This window comes from Hetaerina americana, unplaced genomic scaffold (genome assembly GCF_022747635.1).
Source record: "Hetaerina americana unplaced genomic scaffold, ioHetAmer1.1.p SCAF_4, whole genome shotgun sequence".
Lineage (NCBI taxonomy): Eukaryota > Metazoa > Arthropoda > Insecta > Odonata > Calopterygidae > Hetaerina > Hetaerina americana.
In genome coordinates, this window is record NW_027286985.1 from 11164967 (window position 1) to 11187595 (window position 22629).

Consider the following 22629-nt stretch of genomic DNA (forward strand, 5'->3'; position numbering starts at 1 on the left):
TCTTATTCTGTGCATGAGTGTAGCAATTAACAGCAGTACTCAATCTTCTTTTGATCACTTAAAAAAACTAATCATCAGTACGGTAAGTATAAGATATATTAGAAAAACAACTGAGCTGAGGAGAAGCATTTTAACACTTATATTGATACATTAAAATTGCCAAAAGCAGATTACATCCCTAGAATCTACATAGTGCTTACTTTAAAAATTACATTGATGTGTTGGGTAAAATAAGTACAAGGGTACAATCCATCTTCTATTTCATAGCAGAAGATATCCACTTATATTTAAGTTGCATTTATTCATGAAATTATACAATATTGTTATACACTGTGCTCATATTATATCTGGCATTATTTCCAACTCTACAAGTTGGTACTTATTTATAGGTTGCCACGTCTATCTTGGTCCAATTCAATGGATTCGAAGAGTGCCTTGAAATTTCCGGCTCCAAATCCCTGCCAATGGAAAGATCATTTTTATATTGAGTTAAATTTTATGGTACTTGGGAAATTCTTAGTGGTACTTGCTGCGAGTTGAATGAATGACCATACCAAACTCTAATTATAGATAATAAAAATATACCACCAATTTACCTTTGAGCAAATACCAGTACCAGTACAATTGCTTACTAATCAAACTTTTATACAAGTTGCTTAGAATCTCGTTTTAGACTTGCAGCCCCTTTACTGTGCTTCTTGTTCCATTTACAAAGTGTTTAAAAATACATATGAATAAATGTTTATTGGTGTGTAACCAGGTGTATTGGTGTATGACCATCCAGGGATTAAAACAGTGGCAATGTGAAACATAAAGTTATCAATGTAAGCATATAAAAAAAACACAGACATAATGATATGTACTCCTCCTTCCTGTAAGGTTTATTTTATCATATAATTTATATAATTATATATATATATAATATTATATATATACTCATTTATATAGAGACAGATATAAGGAAAAGGGATAGGTATATATATAATTATATATATATATATATATATATATATATATATATATATATATATATATATATATATATATAATATTATATATATATATATATATATATAATATTATATATATATATATATATATATATATATATATATATATATATAATATTATATATATATATATAATATTATGTATATATATATATATATATATATAAAATTATTATATAATACTTTTATTTTTTTATACTCAACTACAAACTCACTTGAACCAGTTTAATGAATCATTTTGTACAGCTAGTAATTGATAATCATCTGCTATGTAAATTTATACTTAAGTAAGTAATCCTAGTTCATTTTTGGATGAAAAAGAGAGATTTTCATCATGTTCACATTTTAAAGAGTCTTTGAATCACTCTTAATTTAAAGAGCACAAATCAACAGCATATCAATTGTCTGAAATTGACAGCTAATGGAAGAACATTGTGAAAGTTCCCAAAGGAAAGATGTCCTGTATTTGTATTTTTTTATAAGTGAGCTTGAAAACCCTACTAAAGCCAAAGATTAAATTCAGTTTGCTTTTATTCTCATTGTATTTTTTCAAAGTAATTTTGTGCATAATTCTTTTTTTTAATATTGTCACTGTTACTGTGATCAACCATTTTTGAATAATCTATTGATCGATACTCATGTCCATTTCAATTTCTGTACAACTTCCTTGTCTAAATGGCATAGTTGATTTTAAAGTTGCTAAATGAACTTTGGAAAGATATTACCAATGCTTGGTTGAATGGGCTATTTAAATATATTGATTTGAAGTCAAAATCATATCAGTCCGTCACAGTTTCTAGAAGCCATAAGGTATTTACAAATTCTTTATGGCATCTGTTTTCTAGTTTACAATATAAACTTTAACCTTCTTGGAAAGACTTATCGGCCATGCATGCATGCAGCATGTACGGGACATAAGGTACTTCGGTTTGATTTGGGAACAAACTTTTGGTGGTCATACGCAGTAACAGAATTCAAAATGTATGAGTACAAATTACCTGTTGATATCCATTATTGAAATAGAAAGAAAGACTCGTACTTTTCCACAGATTTTATTATACGGCACGACGCGTTTCACCGACTTGCGGCATCATCAGGTACCTGATGATGCCGCAAGTCGGTGAAACGCGTCATGCCGTATAATAAAATCTGTGGAAAAGTACGATGCCGCAAGTCGGTGAAACGCGTCGTGCCGTATAATAAAATCTGTGGAAAAGTACGAGTCTTTCTTTCTATTTCAATAATGGATATCAATTACTTCCACGAAGTGAAGCCTGAAACAATAGAATATATTACCTGTTGATGTTTTACTTAAGTTTTTAGAATTCTTAAATCCTCTTAGGTATAATGTGCTCGATGAACTTCCCAATATATCAATGAAAATAACTTAATGGGAATAATTATAACATTTGAATTACCTTAAATGCCATTGTATTCAACATTTAATGCTATCTTTCTTAAAATAACTGGAAAAACCCTTTGAAAATATTTCTTAAAAAACCTTAACATTGATCTTGAAGGTGGAAACAGGACTGCTCTTCTAGATACTAAGCTTGCTGTCATGTGAAATCATGTATTCAGGGCAATGGGACTAATTTTATTAAAATAATTAAATCTCCTGTGCAATGTTTGGTAGTACCCATAAAATTAAACTGCTTAAGTTTATCAACGACATCTCACACAGGCAAAAGCTCAATGTGTGTCAGAACCTATCCTTTCAGACAGTCATATCTCAAATTTAGCATGGCTTCTTTTATACTGACATGATATAGTTTCCTATACAATATTTAATTTGCGAGGAATCTTTCATTTTTTTATTATAATTTCTTTTGAAGGGGGAGGATCATTAAGGGTCTCCCATACTCACATTGTGGTTGTGCCTCTGAATGACTTCCAGAAACACTGTCGGTCTGTCTTGCATATTTTTAGTAAAAATTTGAAGTAGGTAGCCATCATCATCATAATCTATAAGAATTTTCAGTTCCTGTGAATGGGAATCAGAAATTTAGCTTTGTACATATGAAGGTGTTTACTATTCCTAGCCAAAGGAAATATTTAATTCTCAATTATACAAGAACACTAAGTGGGAACTCAATACATTAAAAGTTTTTGATACAGGTATTAAGAAGATGGAAAAGAATAATTTACCTGAAGCAAATCAATGTCTTCCGTTATTTTAACCTTTGATGACTTAAGTCTCTCCCGAAGTGTTTCATAGTAAGTATCAGGGATGTTCAAGAACTCCATGCCTCTTGCCTTGAGATTTCTTATCTGGAAAAGCATAATGACAATGAACTTTCATTGTATTATTTTGGGTGAATCAGTTCAATTAGGAGTAGTTAGCTTGGACTGTCAAACTTAATCTATTATGGACTTCTGCAATTGTAACTTCTAGAAAAGGAACTGTTTGGGGTTCATTAAAGGAAATATGTTCATGCATGGAAATGTGTTTGATTAAGATATCATGGTCAAAATTTAACTATCTTTAATATTTACAGAAGCCTTGCTTTGTACAATTATGAATGTTTGCAATAATGGTATTACAGCTGTTTGCAATACATAGTTGCTAATAATATGTAGCCATCTTACAGCTCCTATGATGTCTTTGGTGTTCAGCGCAATGTGCTGCACTCCTGCCCCTCCATAGTACTGCACATATTCTTCAATTTGACTTCTCTTCTTTCCTGGTGCTGGTTCATTGATGGGCATCTTCAAAAAGTAAGAGAATGGCATAAATATCCACGTATATTAATACATTCATACTCCAGGACCTTGCGTACTCACTGACCTGACTGGCTGGTACCTTTTCATCCATGGAGACAAATGCACAGCTTATGGTTTAGAAGTAATAAGGAAATTTTGATTGAAACATTTTGAGTTTATGCAACTGTTATTTGAAATATTGTAGTAAGATAGTGTGGAGGAGTGTTATTTTCTGGGGTTCATCCCCACATGCCATATCCATTTTTAAATTACAAAAAAAAGTTGTGCGATTGATAGCTAATGGAAGACTAGGGGCATACGATGCCCCTAGTCTTCCATTTTTTAGGCAGTTTAACCTTTTACATCTTCCGTGTATTTCTGTATTTACTACTGTAGTATACACAAGAATGAGCCTAAAGACTTTCCATACTAATGCTGATGTTCACACAATCACAGTATCTGCAATATAAATAATCTACACGTCAATTTTGTGGGCACAAGATGCACCAACCAAGGGCCCAAGAACATAAGACTTAATTTGTACATATTTGGAGGGCACTTTGAGTGAGTACACCGTCCGTCGGATGGGACGTTAAACTGCGGACCCCTTGGCGCCTTTCGTAAATAGTAGGCCAATGCCGACGCCGGGTTTCTCTCCACCCTTCATCCTTTTCTGTCCATGCCCTATGGCACAAATGTGCCTACCTACCTACCTACAAATGTGTACATTACCTATTGGCGTACAAGTTCAAGCTGAAAGAGCACTTGGACTGAATACTTCTAGTATAGTTTGATTAATATGTATTCGGAAATTTTACTTCGTTTAATATCTGAGAGATGTTTCCGGCCAGTTGTTACATGGCCAATGTACTCACAAGAGTTAATCTGTTGTCATTGGAGGACTTTGAAATGGGTGGACCGAATATATTTATTTTTAGGGGTCATGGTTTAAATTTTAATTTATTGATGACTTATTTACTAACGATGAGGACAGAATATTGGGTGATAAAGAAATTCATTATAATTTGTATTCAAATTGCCAACCATTTGAAAAATCGTAAGTACTGGTTTTACTTTGATTTAAAAAGAAATATAACGGTTAACGCCGTTTCTGTTCGGCAAATCTGGGCTGGTGACAGGTCAAGGTATGTGCCCAGAGTGAGATGGACTGATCCAATATGATTTTTCAACGTTATGACAAGAGTGAAAGGTTTCCGGATAAAACATCATTCAGCAATTACCCTTCCTTCAGCTAATGCATGAAAATGTATAACATCTGTGTTAACTTTTTGCAGTCGAACTGCAACTTACATTATTGCCCCAGGGCTGTCACAAAATCAGTGAAATCAAGAAATATCGTGGTCACGTAGAATTTTTTAAGAAAATTCTTCATGCTAAGGAAGAAGCCGGAATTTAATTATTCGAATGTTGTATACATAGAATGCGTTCTTCTGAGAGTTTTCAGAAAATATTTCCATCAATTGATAGACTTAAATAATATTGTCAAGCTGAAAAAGTAAATTAATTACTGGGGAATCAAGACAATGCACAAATAAATTCCAGAAATCGCATGATGCAAGTAATTTTGATTTGCTAAAATGCAATTACTGTCTGGCTTGATGTGCTTTAATTATGACAGGTTGTACGCTAAATATTACATCAGAGGGATAGAAGACTGAGAGTTCTTATTGTATGGGACCTTGTATGTTTCATTTACATTATATGAATTCATGCCATCAGTTACTCCTTTCCTATTTACACTTTAAGAGCAATTTCTCCTGAATATGACTTTTCTTAATTTGGTCACAGTTCCCCCAGTTTTATCCACGGCAACAATGGCTACCGTTGTAGCATTCTTAATAAAAGAGATGGCATGTTTTGAGAAAGGCATTTTCTATACCGAATGAAATCGCATCCCGTCGTCATGGACATTGTTGAAATTCAAACCTTGGGCTGTTTAATTATACACTTGATTAAAATACTTTGGCTGCAAATTGGGGCAAGCAGTTACCTTGACAGTTTCCTCCCAGTTGGTCATCACGATTGAGCGCAAGGCAGAATACTCTGTATGCAGCTGCGTATCATCCACTGACCAAAATCTGTGGAACAACAAATTTCTCTCATACCTGGAAAGATATATTAAATGTTCCATTCAGTTTTGTCCTCTTTCACTCTCCTTTGACATTGGATATATTGAATAAGATTAAGGATAAATAAATGGAACTGACCACTGGGCAGCTGGCTCCATTCCCAAATCTGGTTGATTCCCCACCACATGGTCAATGAAGTCAAGTTTCCCAGGAGGCCTTCAAACAAGAAACAGAAAGTAGGAAAGAAATGCAAGAGTTTTAAAGAGTGTAAAAATAATTCACTTTGTCTGGGATTCTAACCCATTTTGGCACGATTTTCCTCCCAAGCACTTTTAACCAGTTAAGCTGCTGAGGTATCACTTTATTTACACTATTAATATCTTGGGATTTTGAAGGAACAAGATTTTATGCAATGAATTACTATGCATACAATGGCACAAAGTAGATGCATATTACAGCACAGTTGATGAAGTTTAAGACAACATTTATACAAAAATGCTTTTTCCTTGAAAAGAATCAAATAACTCTGGAAAATGCTGTGCCAGTTAATTATGGGGAATGATGTTTATGCTGCATAATACCAGCATTTTCATGTCCCACAGTTCTTTGAAGGAAGTAGTAGCTTTTGACATTTTCTAATGATGAAGAGTACTGTGTTCTTCCACAAAATGGCGTGCTTAACTTAAGTAATAATAATACTTCAGTGGAACATTATTCCACAGAACAAGTGATGTTGATAAATTATAGTTTACTATAGTTTTTACTCAGATTTGATGCATCCATAGTTCTTTGTATTTAATACATTATGAATCCTTGCTTAGGATCCTCTATTCAGAACTTTTCCCTGCTTTTGGCTCATTTGTATGTATGTCTTGTAAGCTCAATAGTAATAAGACTACAATCTTATTACTATTGAAGTGATCTTTCTTTTACCTCAGTTAAATGGTTTTAATCAGGCATGCACCGAAAATATTTACTTGGTATTTCAAATGCCAGACTTATTTAATTTTAAATGTGTGCATTTCCTCCAGAAATTTACTTTCTTAGTTACCAAACTTATGCTTTGGAAATATCTTTAAGGTGTGAACGTAAGAATCTATTGATAATTCTGTGCTTGCATTGCATGACCAATACAGATGCTTCTGGCACAACACCTTTTCTGCTACACTTTTATGAATAAAAAATGAATTTTAATTGATGGTGAATGCTAGAAATATCATAGAGCCTCTTAGCTCCAGAAATGATCATTTCTGAGTAAAAATTACTGATGAATAGGTGGTTTCAGTTGAAACGTAACAAAATATATTAAAAATAAGGAAGTTGAATATGATAAACATACTGTTTAGTATGTGCACAAATTAACTTCAATGCAGCTCAATGATTTCATATGCATTGGGTGGTTTTCTGTCATAATTTTATCATGGAATTTGATGTTTGCTCTCTCTACTCACAGTTTGTGACAGAGTGCATCTCCATGTAATGGCTTGTGATATCCCGGCAGAAAAACGCCCTCGTAGTTGAATCTCTCGATAAAGGTGTGTGTGGTGTCTCCATACTGAAATGAAATACATGAAATGCATGTTTAGTTTTACTTTTTAGGTTATTTTTGTCTTGTATTCATTTAATAGATACAGATGGAAATTACATTTATCTGCATGAGTAAGCATGCTGTTGAATACATTTACACACCGTTTTCACAGTTGCATATCTGACTGTTCCATTGTCGTCACTCTCTTCGGTGATGCCTTTTACTACAGCTGCTCCTCTCTCTTTGGCTTTCTGTAGAATTAATCACATCAATTCTTACACAAGACATAAAAATCATCTAGGTATGTTTATGTTTCTAGAATTATACACATGTGACAGTGGGGTTAGTTTTCCATTGAGTCATCACTTCATGTAGTTAAACTACTTGAGAAATGTTTTACTAGCGAATGCATGTCCTTTTTTTTCCTGCATATGGGTAAGAGTCAAAGATTTCATGCTCTTCAAAGAATCAAATAAAAAGCTATTACTATTGTAATATTTGAAACATCCACATTTAATAAAATACTATCTAAATTCGTTAAGTTCATTATGATTAAATTGATTAATATGCATTGCTTATGAATGCCCCTGACTTGGTGATGTGAGAAAGTTTACAAATCAAAGGCATTTCTTCTAGAGACATTGACGAACCATTGTGTATGTATGTAATTTCAATTGCAATACATATCTATTACATAATCTATTGCATAATTTATTACATAACATTAGCATCAGAGCATAACATAACATCAGCATCAGAGGGACGACTTACCTGGAAAATGGTGTCCAAATCTTCAACTGTGAAAGCAATGTCCTTCACTCCATCTCCGTGTTTCACCAGATGTTGCCCCATTTCCACATTATTTGGCTCATAGGCTGATTTGAAGACAAAAATGATCTGAAATACACACATGATGTACTTTTAATATCTCTTTTATCTCAGTTTGCAAAACTGTTTGAGTTAATTTTTTATTAGATTTGGATTAGTAGGGTTTCTAGATAAATTCAATGTTATTTCTGATTTGCAATGGGGTTACCGAAAAGACAGATTGACGGAGTTGGCTCTCATGAATGCATTAAATTCCATAACCAGTTCCTTGGATAACCAGAATTTAGTTCTTGTTTAGTTCCTGGATTTTGCTTGTGCCTTGGCCTTGTTGACCAACCCCTCCTTTTGAGTAAAGCTGATCGAGTGGGTGTCAGAGTCATTCCCTTACAATGGCTAAAGTCTTATTTATTTGGAATATCACAAATAGTGCTAATAACATTGAAATCTATAAAATTAACATCAGATTCCTGTTCTATTAGTAAGGGGAGTTCCGCAGGGCTCAAATTGGGACCTATTTTATCTTTGTTATTTATTAATGACTTACCATTAATAAATAAAATGACCAACCCAGTAATGCCATAATATTTACTGATGATTCAAACTTCATAATTCCTGATAAGATTAGTCAAAGACTTCTGGTTTAAAAGGAAAAGTTTTTAGACAGTGTCTGGAACTGGTGCTTTGAAAAACTTAAATTAAACTGTAAAACGACACAGGTCTTGGCATTTAATCGAGCAGTATTGCAAGAGGAAATGAATTCAAACCTTATCAATGAAAGGATTAATTGTTCATCGTATTCTAAGTTTTTAGGTCTATATGTCCAGCAAGTTGATGCGTGGAATATTGAGGTCAATAATCTGTGTTCTAAATTGCACCCTGTGATGTACACTATTAGGTTCCTGCATAACAGAGCGTCTTTATAGGTATTGAAACTTGTGCATTATTCGAATTTTTACTCCAGGGCATCGTATGGAATAATGTTCTGGGGATCATCTGTATGCATGTTGCACAAAGTTTTCTTAATTCAAAAAGAAGTTAATATATGCCTCTTATAGAACACCATGTAGGCCCATGTTCAAAAAATTAAATGTACTTACTATTCCATCCATCCATGTATATATTTGCCATTTCTGGCTTCATCAAAAATAATATCAATCTCTTTTATGTAAATAGTGATATTCATTCACATTCAACTAGAAATCATCACCACATCCACCAATATTACCATTAATCAGCAAATTTAATATAAAAGTCCAATGGCAGTGCAAGTAAGAATTTATAACACATTACTACAGTCTTTGAAGACGGGTTATAAATTAAGTAGTTTCAAATTGAAACTCAAGAACTTTCTCCTAATGTAGCATTATTATTAATTTAATGGACTTTTAAATGATGCAGTTGTCATGCATTGTGTTCGTACTACATACTTTAATGTACATGCTCTTCTTTTACTAGGCATATTCAGAGTACTAGAAAGGTATTTATATTTTACTTTTGTTTGTAATGTACTTTTGTTTGTGTTTGACAACTCATATGCCTACATGATATGTATGTTCAGTGGACAATAAATATATTATTATTATTGTTTACTAAATCAAAAGTGTTTTCCTTATTTTGCCCATACTTCCCCCTTCTATGTTTTTTTTTATAGTTTAAATTTGTGTGGCAGTTGCAGTACATAAAGCTTCATGCTATTTATGTCTCCTTTAATGTTGATTGGGATGAACTCAGAAGCTACATGTTGCATTGAGATAACAAGGGAATCAAGGAATATGTTTTTTTCTATGTCAGCATGTGGTCACACATGATCATTATGGTCTCCTTGTAGCTTAAACATCTACATTTTACTTGTGCGCATACATGATCAACAACATTGGGAAAATGTTTTGATAGGATTTTTATATTTAATTTTTGAATTAAAATTCTGGCGGGATTTTATTTAATTTATTCAACAGATATTCTCCACTCCCCATTATAGTTATGTCTCCTCTAGTTTAGGTTCTAGGAAGACAGTTTGTTGTATGTTTATAGTAATATTTCAAAGAGGTGAGCATTTTCAAAGAAAACCTTTCTCATTACAGTAGTGCTGAGCCACGTGTGACTTTTCAGCTGGTGCCCATGTCAAACAAAATATTGCAAAAATAATATATTATTATTTTTGCAATATTATATATATATATATATATATATGTATGTATATATATATGTATGTATATATATATGTATATATATATATATGTATATATATATATATATATATATATATATATATATATATATATATATGTATGTATATGTATGTATGTATATGTATGTATATGTATGTATATGTATGTATATGTATGTATATGTATGTATATGTATGTATATGTATATGTATATGTATATGTATATGTATATGTATATGTATATGTATATGTATATGTATATGTATATGTATATGTATATGTATATGTATATGGATATGGATATGTATATGGATATGGATATGGATATGGATATGGATATGGATATGGATATGGATATGGATATGGATATGGATATGGATATGGATATGGATATGGATATGGATATGGATATGGATATGGATATGGATATGGATATGGATATGTATATGTATATGTATATGTATATGTATATGTATATGTATATGTATATGTATATGTATATGTATATGTATATGTATATGTATATGTATATGTATATGTATATGTATATGTATATGTATATGTATATGTATATGTATATGTATATGTATATGTATATGTATATGTATATGTATATGTATATGTATATGTATATGTATATGTATATGTATATGTATATGTATATGTATATGTATATGTATATGTATATGTATATGTATATGTATATGTATATGTATATGTATATGTATATGTATATGTATATGTATATGTATATGTATATGTATATGTATATGTATATGTATATGTATATGTATATGTATATGTATATGTATATGTATATGTATATGTATATGTATATGTATATGTATATGTATATGTATATGTATATGTATATGGATATGGATATGGATATGGATATGGATATGGATATGGATATGGATATGGATATGGATATGGATATGGATATGGATATGGATATGGATATGGATATGGATATGGATATGGATATGGATATGGATATGGATATGGATATGGATATGGATATGGATATGGATATGGATATGGATATGTATATGTATATGTATATGTATATGTATATGTATATGTATATGTATATGTATATGTATATGTATATGTATATGTATATGTATATGTATATGTATATGTATATGTATATGTATATGTATATGTATATGTATATGTATATGTATATGTATATGTATATGTATATGTATATGTATATGTATATGTATATGTATATGTATATGTATATGTATATGTATATGTATATGTATATGTATATGTATATGTATATGTATATGTATATGTATATGTATATGTATATGTATATGTATATGTATATGTATATGTATATGTATATGTATATGTATATGTATATGTATATGTATATGTATATGTATATGTATATGTATATGTATATGTATATGTATATGTATATGTATATGTATATGTATATGTATATGTATATGTATATGTATATGTATATGTATATGTATATGTATATGTATATGTATATGTATATGTATATGTATATGTATATGTATATGTATATGTATATGGATATGGATATGGATATGGATATGGATATGGATATGGATATGGATATGGATATGGATATGGATATGGATATGGATATGGATATGGATATGGATATGGATATGGATATGGATATGGATATGGATATGGATATGGATATGATATGGATATGGATATGGATATGGATATGGATATGGATATGGATATGGATATGGATATGGATATGGATATGGATATGGATATGGATATGGATATGGATATGGATATGGATATGGATATGGATATGGATATGGATATGGATATGGATATGGATATGGATATGGATATGGATATGGATATGGATATGGATATGGATATGGATATGGATATGGATATGGATATGGATATGGATATGGATATGGATATGGATATGGATATGGATATGGATATGGATATGGATATGGATATGGATATGGATATGGATATGGATATGGATATGGATATGGATATGGATATGGATATGGATATGGATATGGATATGGATATGGATATGCATATGCATATGCATATGCATATATATGTATATATATGTGTATATGTATATGTATATATATGTGTATATGTATATGTATATATATGTGTATATGTATATGTATATATATGTATATGTATATATATGTATATATGTATATGTATATATATGTATATATATATATAAATATGTATACATATATAATAAATATATATTTATGTATATATATATATATATAAATATGTATACATATATACATATATATATTTATGTATATATATATATATAAATATGTATACATATATACATATATATATTTATGTATATATATATTGTATATATATATATATATATATATATATTATAAAAGGTTAAGCATATATATATATGAAACTTAACCTTTTATAATGCATTTTATGATACAAATTAATCATTTTTTTCATTTAAAAATGAAAAGCTGAGGGATTACAGGAATTTAACATTTACAAAACTTGTCCTGAAGTGAAAACCTTGTCAAAATTCTTTTAAGTCCTTTTGTGGTCATAAGAATTTTAATATAATTCACTTATATTTTTTGGTACCATATTAACTAATGTTTGTTTACCAGCTGGATTTATGGCATGAGACAGTATGTTTGACCTGTTATTGATTGGGATTGAGATGGTGTGGGGGGTAACGTACTGGCTTCCCACCCAGAGGGCTCGGGTTCAAATCCTGGCGGTGTTTAATATTTTTCAGAGGTATCTCGATCCGTACTTGAGGTGCTTTATGGAAGGTACTTAGAGTGAGTACACCATCCATCAGATGGGACATTAAGCTGCGGACCCCTTGGTGCCTTTCGTTAAGAGTAGGCTAATGCCGACGCCGGGTTTCTCTCCACCCATCCTCCTTTCCCATCCATCCCTAATGGCACATATGACCTCAGCCGTCACTCCCCTCCCCTGAATACTACAACCAGTTATTGACTCTGAAAATATTTTTCGATTGATCTTATAATTTTCTTGTTTTGTTTGTTTTGTTGCTTGGGCATTTGGGAAATGATTATTAGAGTCAACCCATAACTGTGAAATAATAAGTGAAAAAATGAAATGTTGTGTGCTTCCCCTCATTTATACCAGATTGTTGTATTTCGTGCAATTTACTGAATCAGAAGTTTCATACCTTATTTTGTCTGACAACATGGGCGGCCACTTTTCTTGATCCGGTTTCCAGGCCTTGATATGCTACGGGTTCAAAACCCATTCGAGCACAGTAGAATGATGCTGCCTGTAAAGTTAATTGAGAGTTACCATTCATTTAATTTAGTCAAGAGATTGCTTCATGAAATTTTCACATTTCTTTTTATATACTCTTCTGTAGAAGAGAAGTTTTGCCTTAGTTCTTTTGTTATCTTGATTTACCATGAAGAAAGTGTACTATGAAGTAATCAATTGATTTTTTATGTCTTCCAGGAATTGAGAACTATAAAGAATCCCAATATTCAAAGACAAATGCACATCGTTTGATGACTGGAGTGCTGTAAATTATTTAGTCTTTGAATAAGTTCATGGCTTTATCAGTTCTGATTTCCTTTTAAATTTAAATTAAAGAAATACTGCTGGTTGAATGCTAATTGCTTGGATCAATACTTATTTGTCTTTACCATAGCAACATCACCAAACTAATGTGTACTTTTGTTATTCATAAAAATGAGTTGTTATTTTGATAATTGCATCAGCATGGAAGGTGTTTTATTATTAAATGATTTTAATGCTGATTTTTTGTTGCTTACATTCCACAGTGTGACTTTATGTCACTCTGTCGAATGTAAGCAAGAATAAGTGTCATGGTGTACTACCTATGTGCTCAAACGAGGATTAGTTCTTGTCTTTCCCAACATGAATTTTGTTGAAAAGTAACTAGTTTGGTCAATATGGTGATACTAGGCAACGATGGCTTTTGAGAAGTGTTGCATTATCATAATTTCATCAGCTCCAACGAGTTATCAATACAAATCATCTCAATAAAAGGAAAACTGAAGTTCAAAGTCAGTGCATTACTTTGTCAGCGCAAATGGTATTCCTATCAAATTCGTAGTTAATCAGTGATGTTTTTTTCTTTCATTGATTTTCATGCAGTAGCAATGCCATTATGAGTAGCCACTAAGTCAGTGAAATATTATGTATTAAGCACTTCCCACTAGGTTATTGCCTTCATAATTCCCTCCAGTAAATTCTTTTTATCATGATGATATAAGAGAAAATGAAGGACCCTCTGAGATATTGACATGATAATAACACGTTTAGTTTTACTTACTCTGTGAGCTCAGTTTAGAACATTTTCGGTCATCATTAGTGTGTGAATGTAGAAAAATGCATTTAAATAACCATTTTTATGGAAATTCGTCTGACGAAATCGTTGAAAATTTTGTGCAGAAGTTTTAATCACAAACATGCAACATTGTTGTTAAAAAATGAATAATAAATTAAATTGCTTAATAAATTAAAATGCTACCTATGACTGTTAGAGAAAAATGTACCACCCCAAAGCTATAGAAAACATTTTTCGAAAACTTTGATGTCATCCTCCAGTTCGAAGTTTCAAATGATAAAATAAATGAACAGTAGGTTTAAGAGTAAATTTTAGCTTCACTAAGAATTGTTCTCTGGCGGATTCACTTTGAGAAAATTCTAATCAAATCCAATGTTAAATTTCGTGTTGCTCCTGTCAATTAAGTTTTCGTTATTTTCCCCACAAATCCCAATTGCAACAACGACGGAGATATTCATGAAAATAGTTACAGCTTGCATTTTCGCTGGGATTTTGCGTTCGCTTTATTTTTTCGAGCAAACGATACTACAAACGAAGGGAATAAAGATCTTGCTGAAGTAGTCTCTCTTTCTACAACAGTAGAAAGAGAGACTACTTCAACCATTAATGGACACAAGAGCTTCAAAATATCTTAAGAAAACCTCGTGGAAAAATAAACTCGAGATATGAACACTTTATTCACTTCGATCAACCCATTTAGTAATGGTGACCGACAGTGTTTCAGCCCGAATCAGCTTTAAAATACAGCTTTTTAAATCTACGTTAAATATACTCGAGATAAGAATGCTTTAATTCCATTTGTTTCCCATTTGGGAGATGTGACCCCGATGCATCTGCATCGATTAGTCTTTGATCGTCATGTCTGTCACGTTTCCGCCTGCATCGGCGACGTAAGACTATTCTAGATCGTCCGCTTTGTCTTTCCACGTGCGCAGAACCAGACTGGAAACTAGCCAGGGGGACATGTGACTCTTGGGTGATGGGCATCAGTCCTCCCAATTTTGCGCAGCGCTTCGACCACACCATCATGTATATGTATCACCATGTCCCGGAGCTGGCGAATAGCACGCATGCGCGCTGCGCGTGCTCCCGGCCTTGGTAACTGGGGACAAGTCAGCTGATCGGCGGCTAAGGTGACCGACCAACGCGGCCGGTGAGGTGCGGCGGCGCCTTGGATCTGGCGACGGGACTCGACTGATTTCTGAGATGGAGACCACGGTTTTTGCGTGTCGGAATAAGGACGCGATGCCTTCTTGGAATATCCGTGTGGTTTTCGCCGAGCGCCGGCGCTTACGTCGGGTCGCAAACACCCACGTAGTATATCTATCCATCCGAGTTGTTCGCCACAGCCCTCGGTCCACCTCCTGATACAATTGGGTCCAATTACATCAAATCGCCAAATTGGGTCCAATTACATCAAATCGCCAATTAAACGATGGGGAGTATGTTGTTCCTCCCGTCCTCATCTCATCTACTCATATTAATATCGACAAATCTATCCGGTTAAGGGCACAAGCTACCAAACGATGCAGCGGAAATTCCCTTGCCTCTTTACAAAACACACCTACACATCCTACAGTAGCATAAGCCTCTCTCTCTCTTACATAAGACTCTTATTTAGCTTACTTTATTCTGCCCTTCATTCCATCCAACATCCCTCTCCTACTCCCATCCCTTTCCTCGTTTGCCTAACATTCTCTCCTCTATTGCTGTCTTCAACATCCCACTGTCGATCAATATGCTTTTCATCCGTTTTTCCAGTCTCCTTAGGATTTCTCCCAACAATCCCTTCTCCTCCCCTTTCCATCAATTTAATCTTCTCCATTCTTCTCCACACCCACATTTCAAAAGCCTCCAATCTACGTCTATCCTCCTGCTTCAATGACCGCGTTTCCGCGCCGTACATAGCTACACTCCACATCAAAGTTTTGACGAGTCTTTTCTTGATATCCTTACTCAACTTCCCTCTCATCAACTCCCTCCTCCTTGTGACAGCCTCTTTGCCTAGCGCAATTCTTCTCCTTACGTCCCCATTTCTACTACGCATTTGCCTATCAAGAGACAAGGTCCATTTTCCCCACAATCTATGTCGTTGAGCATAATATCAAGTTGCCTATCAGATTACTTAAATGGTCCAAAGAAACAGGATCTTTCAATCAATTTCACCCACGTTAGTGCAAAATAATATTTCAAAACCGGGACAGTTATACGAATTCGGTGTGACGGCTGAACGGCTTCTGTCGCTCTTTTTGGAAACGTGCGAAAATTTCCCTGGCGCGCTCATTGAGGAAAACGACCAAGGTCATGGAGGTGAATTTGACGGTTTTCGAGCTCACCGGGAAGATATCGGTTAATAATTTGACTGCGAGCCCCCTCTTCGGTCGCCCTTGACCATCTTCGGCGGACTCAAAAACGGTTTTCGATGGTGGGGGGGGGTTGGAGGGGGGGGGAGGAAGAAGGAAGAATGCACTTAGCCCCCGGCTCGCAATCCCTTCGACTTTCCTCGGCTTAAATACCACGCTCCATCCCGGTGAACGACACAGAAAGCGACTTCGCTGTCGAAATTGAATTCATAACGAGAACTCTGTTCAACTCGAGTCAAGTACCTCCGCTACCAACGTTTGTTGGACGGATCCGTCTGTATCTTGGATTAGCAAGATGTAGACGTCTTAATGAGTCGCTAAAAATAATTAATTATTTACGTGGACTGTGCAATAAATGCACTAACTGGTACAATATGGCGGACATGACGCGGACTATTGCCCACCCTCTAGCGGCGCTAGTTGCCTGAGACCCAATGAGCCGTCTGTGCTTGGGGGATCGTCGAGCTGTACGAATGGTGCCAATTATGTCCTTGTTTTTACTGTTTGTCGAAAATGGGAATCGACGAAATCACGGAGCAACGAATCAACATCAAGTTTTTTGGTGAGGTGCGGTAAAAGTTATCAAGAAATTACTGACACCTGTTTACAGTGATAATGCTCTGATGGAAACATCCGTTTTCAAGTGGATTATAGATGGCCGACAAGACGCCACGGATGATGCATGGCTAGGACGACCTTCAACCACCTTTGTTGACGACAAAATTGATCGTGTGCGGTCCCTTGTCCCAACCGATCATCGACAAACTGTCCGAATGATAGCTGATGAACTGAATTCAGGAAAATTAACATCGCACACTATTTTAACCGAACATGATGGATAGATCCTTCACCATGGCAATGCACCTGCACATTCAGCATTGATTGTTCGCCAGTTTCTGGCAAAAGATTCAATCTCCTTGATTCTTGATCATCCTCCTTATTCGCCAGATCTTGCCCCCCTGCGACTTTTTCCTATTCGCAAAATGCAAAAACGTGATGAGGGACACTGGGAAGATGTGGAAGACACAATAAAGCAAGAAACAACGAAAAAACTAAAAAGGCTAACTGCTAAGAGGACTTCCAATGGTGCTTTAAACAAGATGAAAGAGAAGAAGATGGATGAGTGCACAACAAACGAATGGAGAGTACTTTGGAGGGAACAAAATCGATGTAGATTAAATTTTACCAAATGAAGTTTGTATTTCAGTTCGCGTATTTATTGGACAACGTAGTAGAATACTTATTGTGTCTCTGGTTATGAGTATTACGCGAAATAGCAAGGGAAACAATGTATATGTAATGCAAAAAAACAAGTTATACAAAGGAATTAAAGGGTGAAAAATAGACCAGATGGCGCAGTTTTTATTTCTCTCTGAAGTATTCCGGAAGTGTTTTGGACCAAAATTGTCAAAGTGGTTGGGACCAAAGTAGAAGCGCCTCAGGAAAAGAAGCTTTCACAAGCAGGATCGAGTTGATGACAGGGAGTAAGGATGCTGATTGTGAAAACTTTGATAAGTAGTGTGGTTTTGTACGACACGGAACCATGGTCATTGAAGCAGGAGGATTGACGTAGATTGGAGGCTATTGAGAGACGTGGGCGTGGAGAAGAATGGGAAAGATAAATGAAAACAACCAACGTAAAATGATGGCAGGGGAAAAGATAGAATCATGTGGAGAAATCCGAAGGATGAGCAGCATTGTGATTGGCGATGGGATGTTGAAGACTGAGATAGAAGGGAGAATGTTGGGTAGGCCAGGAAGGGGAACAAAAGGATAGGTATATTATTTGGAATTATGCTTGGTAGTTATGCGAGTATTTTAGTGAAGGGCATCTTGTTTTTACGTGTCAGGCAAGGGTTAAAACTGAAACCGTGGTTTGCCCGCGTCGTCAACTAACTTTACCGTTAGACTGCCGTAATAATAGTTGTTGCTTTGATGGGCGGGTGCACAATGATGGGTGTACTATGGTTATGAAGTGGTGAGATGATTACACATCATGACTACTTCCCCATGATTTGTTTTGAATTGTTATGAAATGAATGTGTTCAGAGAATCCTAGGGAAAGTAGCGAATACTTCATGAATTCACAATTGCTACTTTTTAAAACACCAAAGGAACTATCAATATGTTGGCAGAAACATGCCGGTTAAAGTCAAGAGAATGGTATTTTCTGAAGCTTTACAGAAGCTTTAAACTGCTAGATGTTAGGATGTGGTTCAATAAAGTTAAAACGCGGACTTAAACTGTGCTACGGCTGTAGATCGGAGAGCAGAAGATACAAATCGATGGAAATGTGCCTTTACAGAAGAAGAAATAGGAACAAATGTAGAAGTACTACGATGAGTGGATAAAGAGTATTATCCAATGGAGGACATACAACTGAATGAATAATTCGCACACTCTCAGCCTACCGAGAACCTCTAATGAAGGTATCAAGGAGTGGTGGACATGAAGGTAACTCGTGTAGGTTTCAGAGAGGAAGGCCAAGGATGAATGACGGTGAACAGGAAATGAAAGACTTGTGTGAAGATGATTACGAAGAGTAGAATAAATTGTCGGAATATATTGATTGAAGAGTCGGCACAAACGAATCCTCGAATTTAACATCCATATTATTCGTTACCATGCATCAGAGAAGTGAACATTATCAGTTCCGCTTACGCTAGGTAGATGTCTCCTCAAGTTAAATTTTATTCTCAGAGAGTTAATTTACAGAAAAATTCAAGTCTCTGCAATTCAAGTTATTTTTTTATCCCTCTATTTTAACCCTTGAGACTATATATTGGATGTATCATGTTATATGTCTGCATGCATCTCTATTACTTTATATTCATGATGATAAATGGGTTATTGTGCGAATCCGCAAAATATCGAAATATAATGAACAATAAAGTAATAAACCAATACCCATTGACTCCTATACTTTTATTTTTCCCGAGGAGATATTCGAAGACGTTCGTCACATAAGGATAAAGCTCATATCAAGACTTCGCGGTTGATTTTCCTTCCACCACAAAATGTATCTAGTCCGGCTATCATTTAAAATTTAAACATTAAATTTCTGTACTTACTTGCTTGGCATTTCCGACCCAGAAGGTTATGTGGTCAAAGCACAGGAATCTCCCTCCGTCGGGCTGGAAAAATAATGATAATTTCATTAATAGGCAAGGAACGTCGGGGGTTTAATTAATTTAACATGGAACTTTGCCTTTTTAGGAGATTGCCTTTGTGCATAAAAAGAAACACGTTTTCTTCATTCGGGAGGCCAATGAAGGCCATTCGAACCATTAAATAAAAATGTAAGCGCTATAAATTAATCATATAAGTTTGGATTACGTGTAATCTCTCACTTTGGGCGACGAACGCCTTCAGTGTCATTGCCGTATATTAAAAGCGAACTCGATTGATTCTCCCGAGGTACCCGGAATCCATGATTTTTGCTAATTTTCGAACGAAGCAATCTCTACATCCGAAATGGAATGTGACAAATCTATGGACCATCATGGCTTAGTTTTATTAAAAACCCTTTCCGTCGCGTCCAACTTCCAGATTTTATTCCGCCCTCGCTCGTGGTCCTCATTTAAATTTACCGGCGGATCGAGCGCGAATAATTCTTCGATCGAGAATTCTAGTCCAATCAAACAGCGATATGGAGCGGCAATCGAGTTATACGCATTTAAAAGGAAACGATGGCGGAGAAAGCGTAGGAAAGAGGCAAGGACAAGATCGTGTTTTTTTAAATTTCAGTCATTTCTGCGCCGCGCAACAACTCTTTACCTTCGCCCCGACGTAAATAAGAGGGGGAGAGAATTGATCAGGGAAATACATTATCCTGGAGGCACAGGAACACACTCATTCCGAAGTTAGTCACTTCCCATTGGTCGTGAAAACCAAACCGCTGTGTACACCGAGCTCTTTGAGACCGGTGACCGAATGAAAACGTAACAGTTACCTGACTAATACGTGAGTATTAATTAATATTCAGTGTCAACGTTAAAATGTACCCCCACTCAATAACAATGTTCAAATTACTTCAAGGAGCACAGGGTACATACCAATTATGACTGTCCATGGTTATAACACACCATTTGATCTGTAATTCTCAACTTTTTTTGTTTGTTTACCTTCTATCTCCGTGGAAACGAAACGAAAATTACCGCGTTCGTTACTCGCAGTTTTTTTCATCACGTTTTCTGATTAATTAATTCGAGTGAATTAAATTGATGGGTGAAGGAAGAGTGGAATACAATGACGGAAGTGAAAAACTAGGGTTATTTCATTAGTTCCGCGCTCGCGAGATGTACCGTATCCAATTTGGTTCAAGGGGTACGACCGAGTGTTCCTCCTCCCCTGTATCTCGATCATTTCCCTCGATTCCGATTTGCTGGGAAGGGAGGTGTCCCAACCCGCACCAAATCTGTGGTGACCCACGGTTAATGGCTGACCTTTGGGCCCTTGTCCGTGTAGGTCGTCTGCAAAGAGAGAATAGGATCAGTAGAATTAGCCGGGATATTTCGAAAACTGATGGGTCGGGGATGCCACCACTCCCTTCGGACTAAGAGGATAGCCCTGGAGGGTGGTGTAGGGGGGCATTGATTTCGTTTTTACCATCGTCGTTGGCTCGATCCGGTCTTCCGACGGTCTCCTGGTCTTTGAACGAGTCGCCGTTTGGGAATAACGCAGGGACAAATCGCTTTTCCTTCCTCTTGCGTTCGCTGTCGCAGCGGCGAATGGTCAGTGGAAGCTCGAACGCAAGCCGATTCCTCCGAAGGTGTGGTCGAGTGGGGGCCCTCCGCTATTGGCCGAAGCGAAGATCGTAATACTACCATCTCCTCCTCTCGGCGACCTCTTTGAAGGTCAGATCTCACCTGAGGGGCGGCTTTAGTGGCGACAAACAGGTCGCGGACGGGAGGGTGAGGAGGGGAAGAGACGTCGGGTGAAGAAGCAGGGGAAGAGATGTCTCAGGGGTTGATGCGTGCGTGGAAAGGGTGGGGGGAGTGGAGATAGGAAGGACGGTCGGTCCTGGGACCGGAGATGAAGGTATGCGGAGAAAAGTGAGAATGTGGAATGGGGCTAGAATAGCTTACGTCGAGAGAGGATTCTTTTTTTTCTTAAAGCTCCTCAAGGACGACTTCTGAATGTTTACGCGCTCGAGAATCTCATGTTAATTAAGTCGACCGTATGTGCAACGTACTCTTTATGTTTAAACCAAAGGCTCCCGGGTTCGATTCCAGTCCAGATTGTTTCGTCAACTAACTCCCTGTGATTTTGCCCGTTTGGGGAAACGATTGGCTTTATTTTTTAATGCCTTTAAATTGTCCTTCCTCAATAATGCGGAGGTCTTGACGTCACAGTATCGCCAAAGTCGATTGTCGTTCACTATCTAACAATTACGATCCATCGACGAAATCGCCATCATGGCGTATCCTTCCCTAGTGGAATATGCGTATGTTTCTCTGGATTTCTGTTCGCTCGCTCTATCACTTTTCTCCATTTAAATAATATACGAGCAGGTTTATTAATATATTGGTATGTACTTTCATACATATCTATGTGGGTCACGGTAGACTAGGGGTAGAACG

At 35.4% G+C, this 22629-nt stretch overlaps 1 protein-coding gene across 2 annotated transcripts; it reads right to left on the reverse strand.

Annotated features, from left to right (window-relative positions):
- Positions 1-116: 116 nt before the first annotated feature.
- Positions 117-21856, reverse strand: Hpd (4-hydroxyphenylpyruvate dioxygenase). Of its 2 annotated transcripts, XM_071589650.1 has the most exons (13): positions 21656-21856; positions 21493-21519; positions 20119-20181; positions 13536-13640; positions 8103-8228; positions 7493-7582; positions 7255-7358; positions 5942-6019; positions 5725-5839; positions 3600-3719; positions 3159-3281; positions 2878-2994; positions 117-458 (listed from the first exon to the last, which is right to left on the reverse strand). In XM_071589650.1, exons 1-13 carry the CDS (start codon positions 21656-21658, stop codon positions 384-386), a joined length of 1146 nt encoding a protein of 381 aa, XP_071445751.1. In that variant the 5' UTR covers positions 21659-21856; the 3' UTR covers positions 117-383. The 2 variants fall into 2 exon arrangements, with proteins under 2 accessions (XP_071445751.1, XP_071445752.1); XM_071589651.1 differs by lacking the exons at positions 21493-21519; positions 21656-21856 and adding an exon at positions 21352-21413.
- Between the last annotated feature and the right edge of the window lie 773 nt (positions 21857-22629).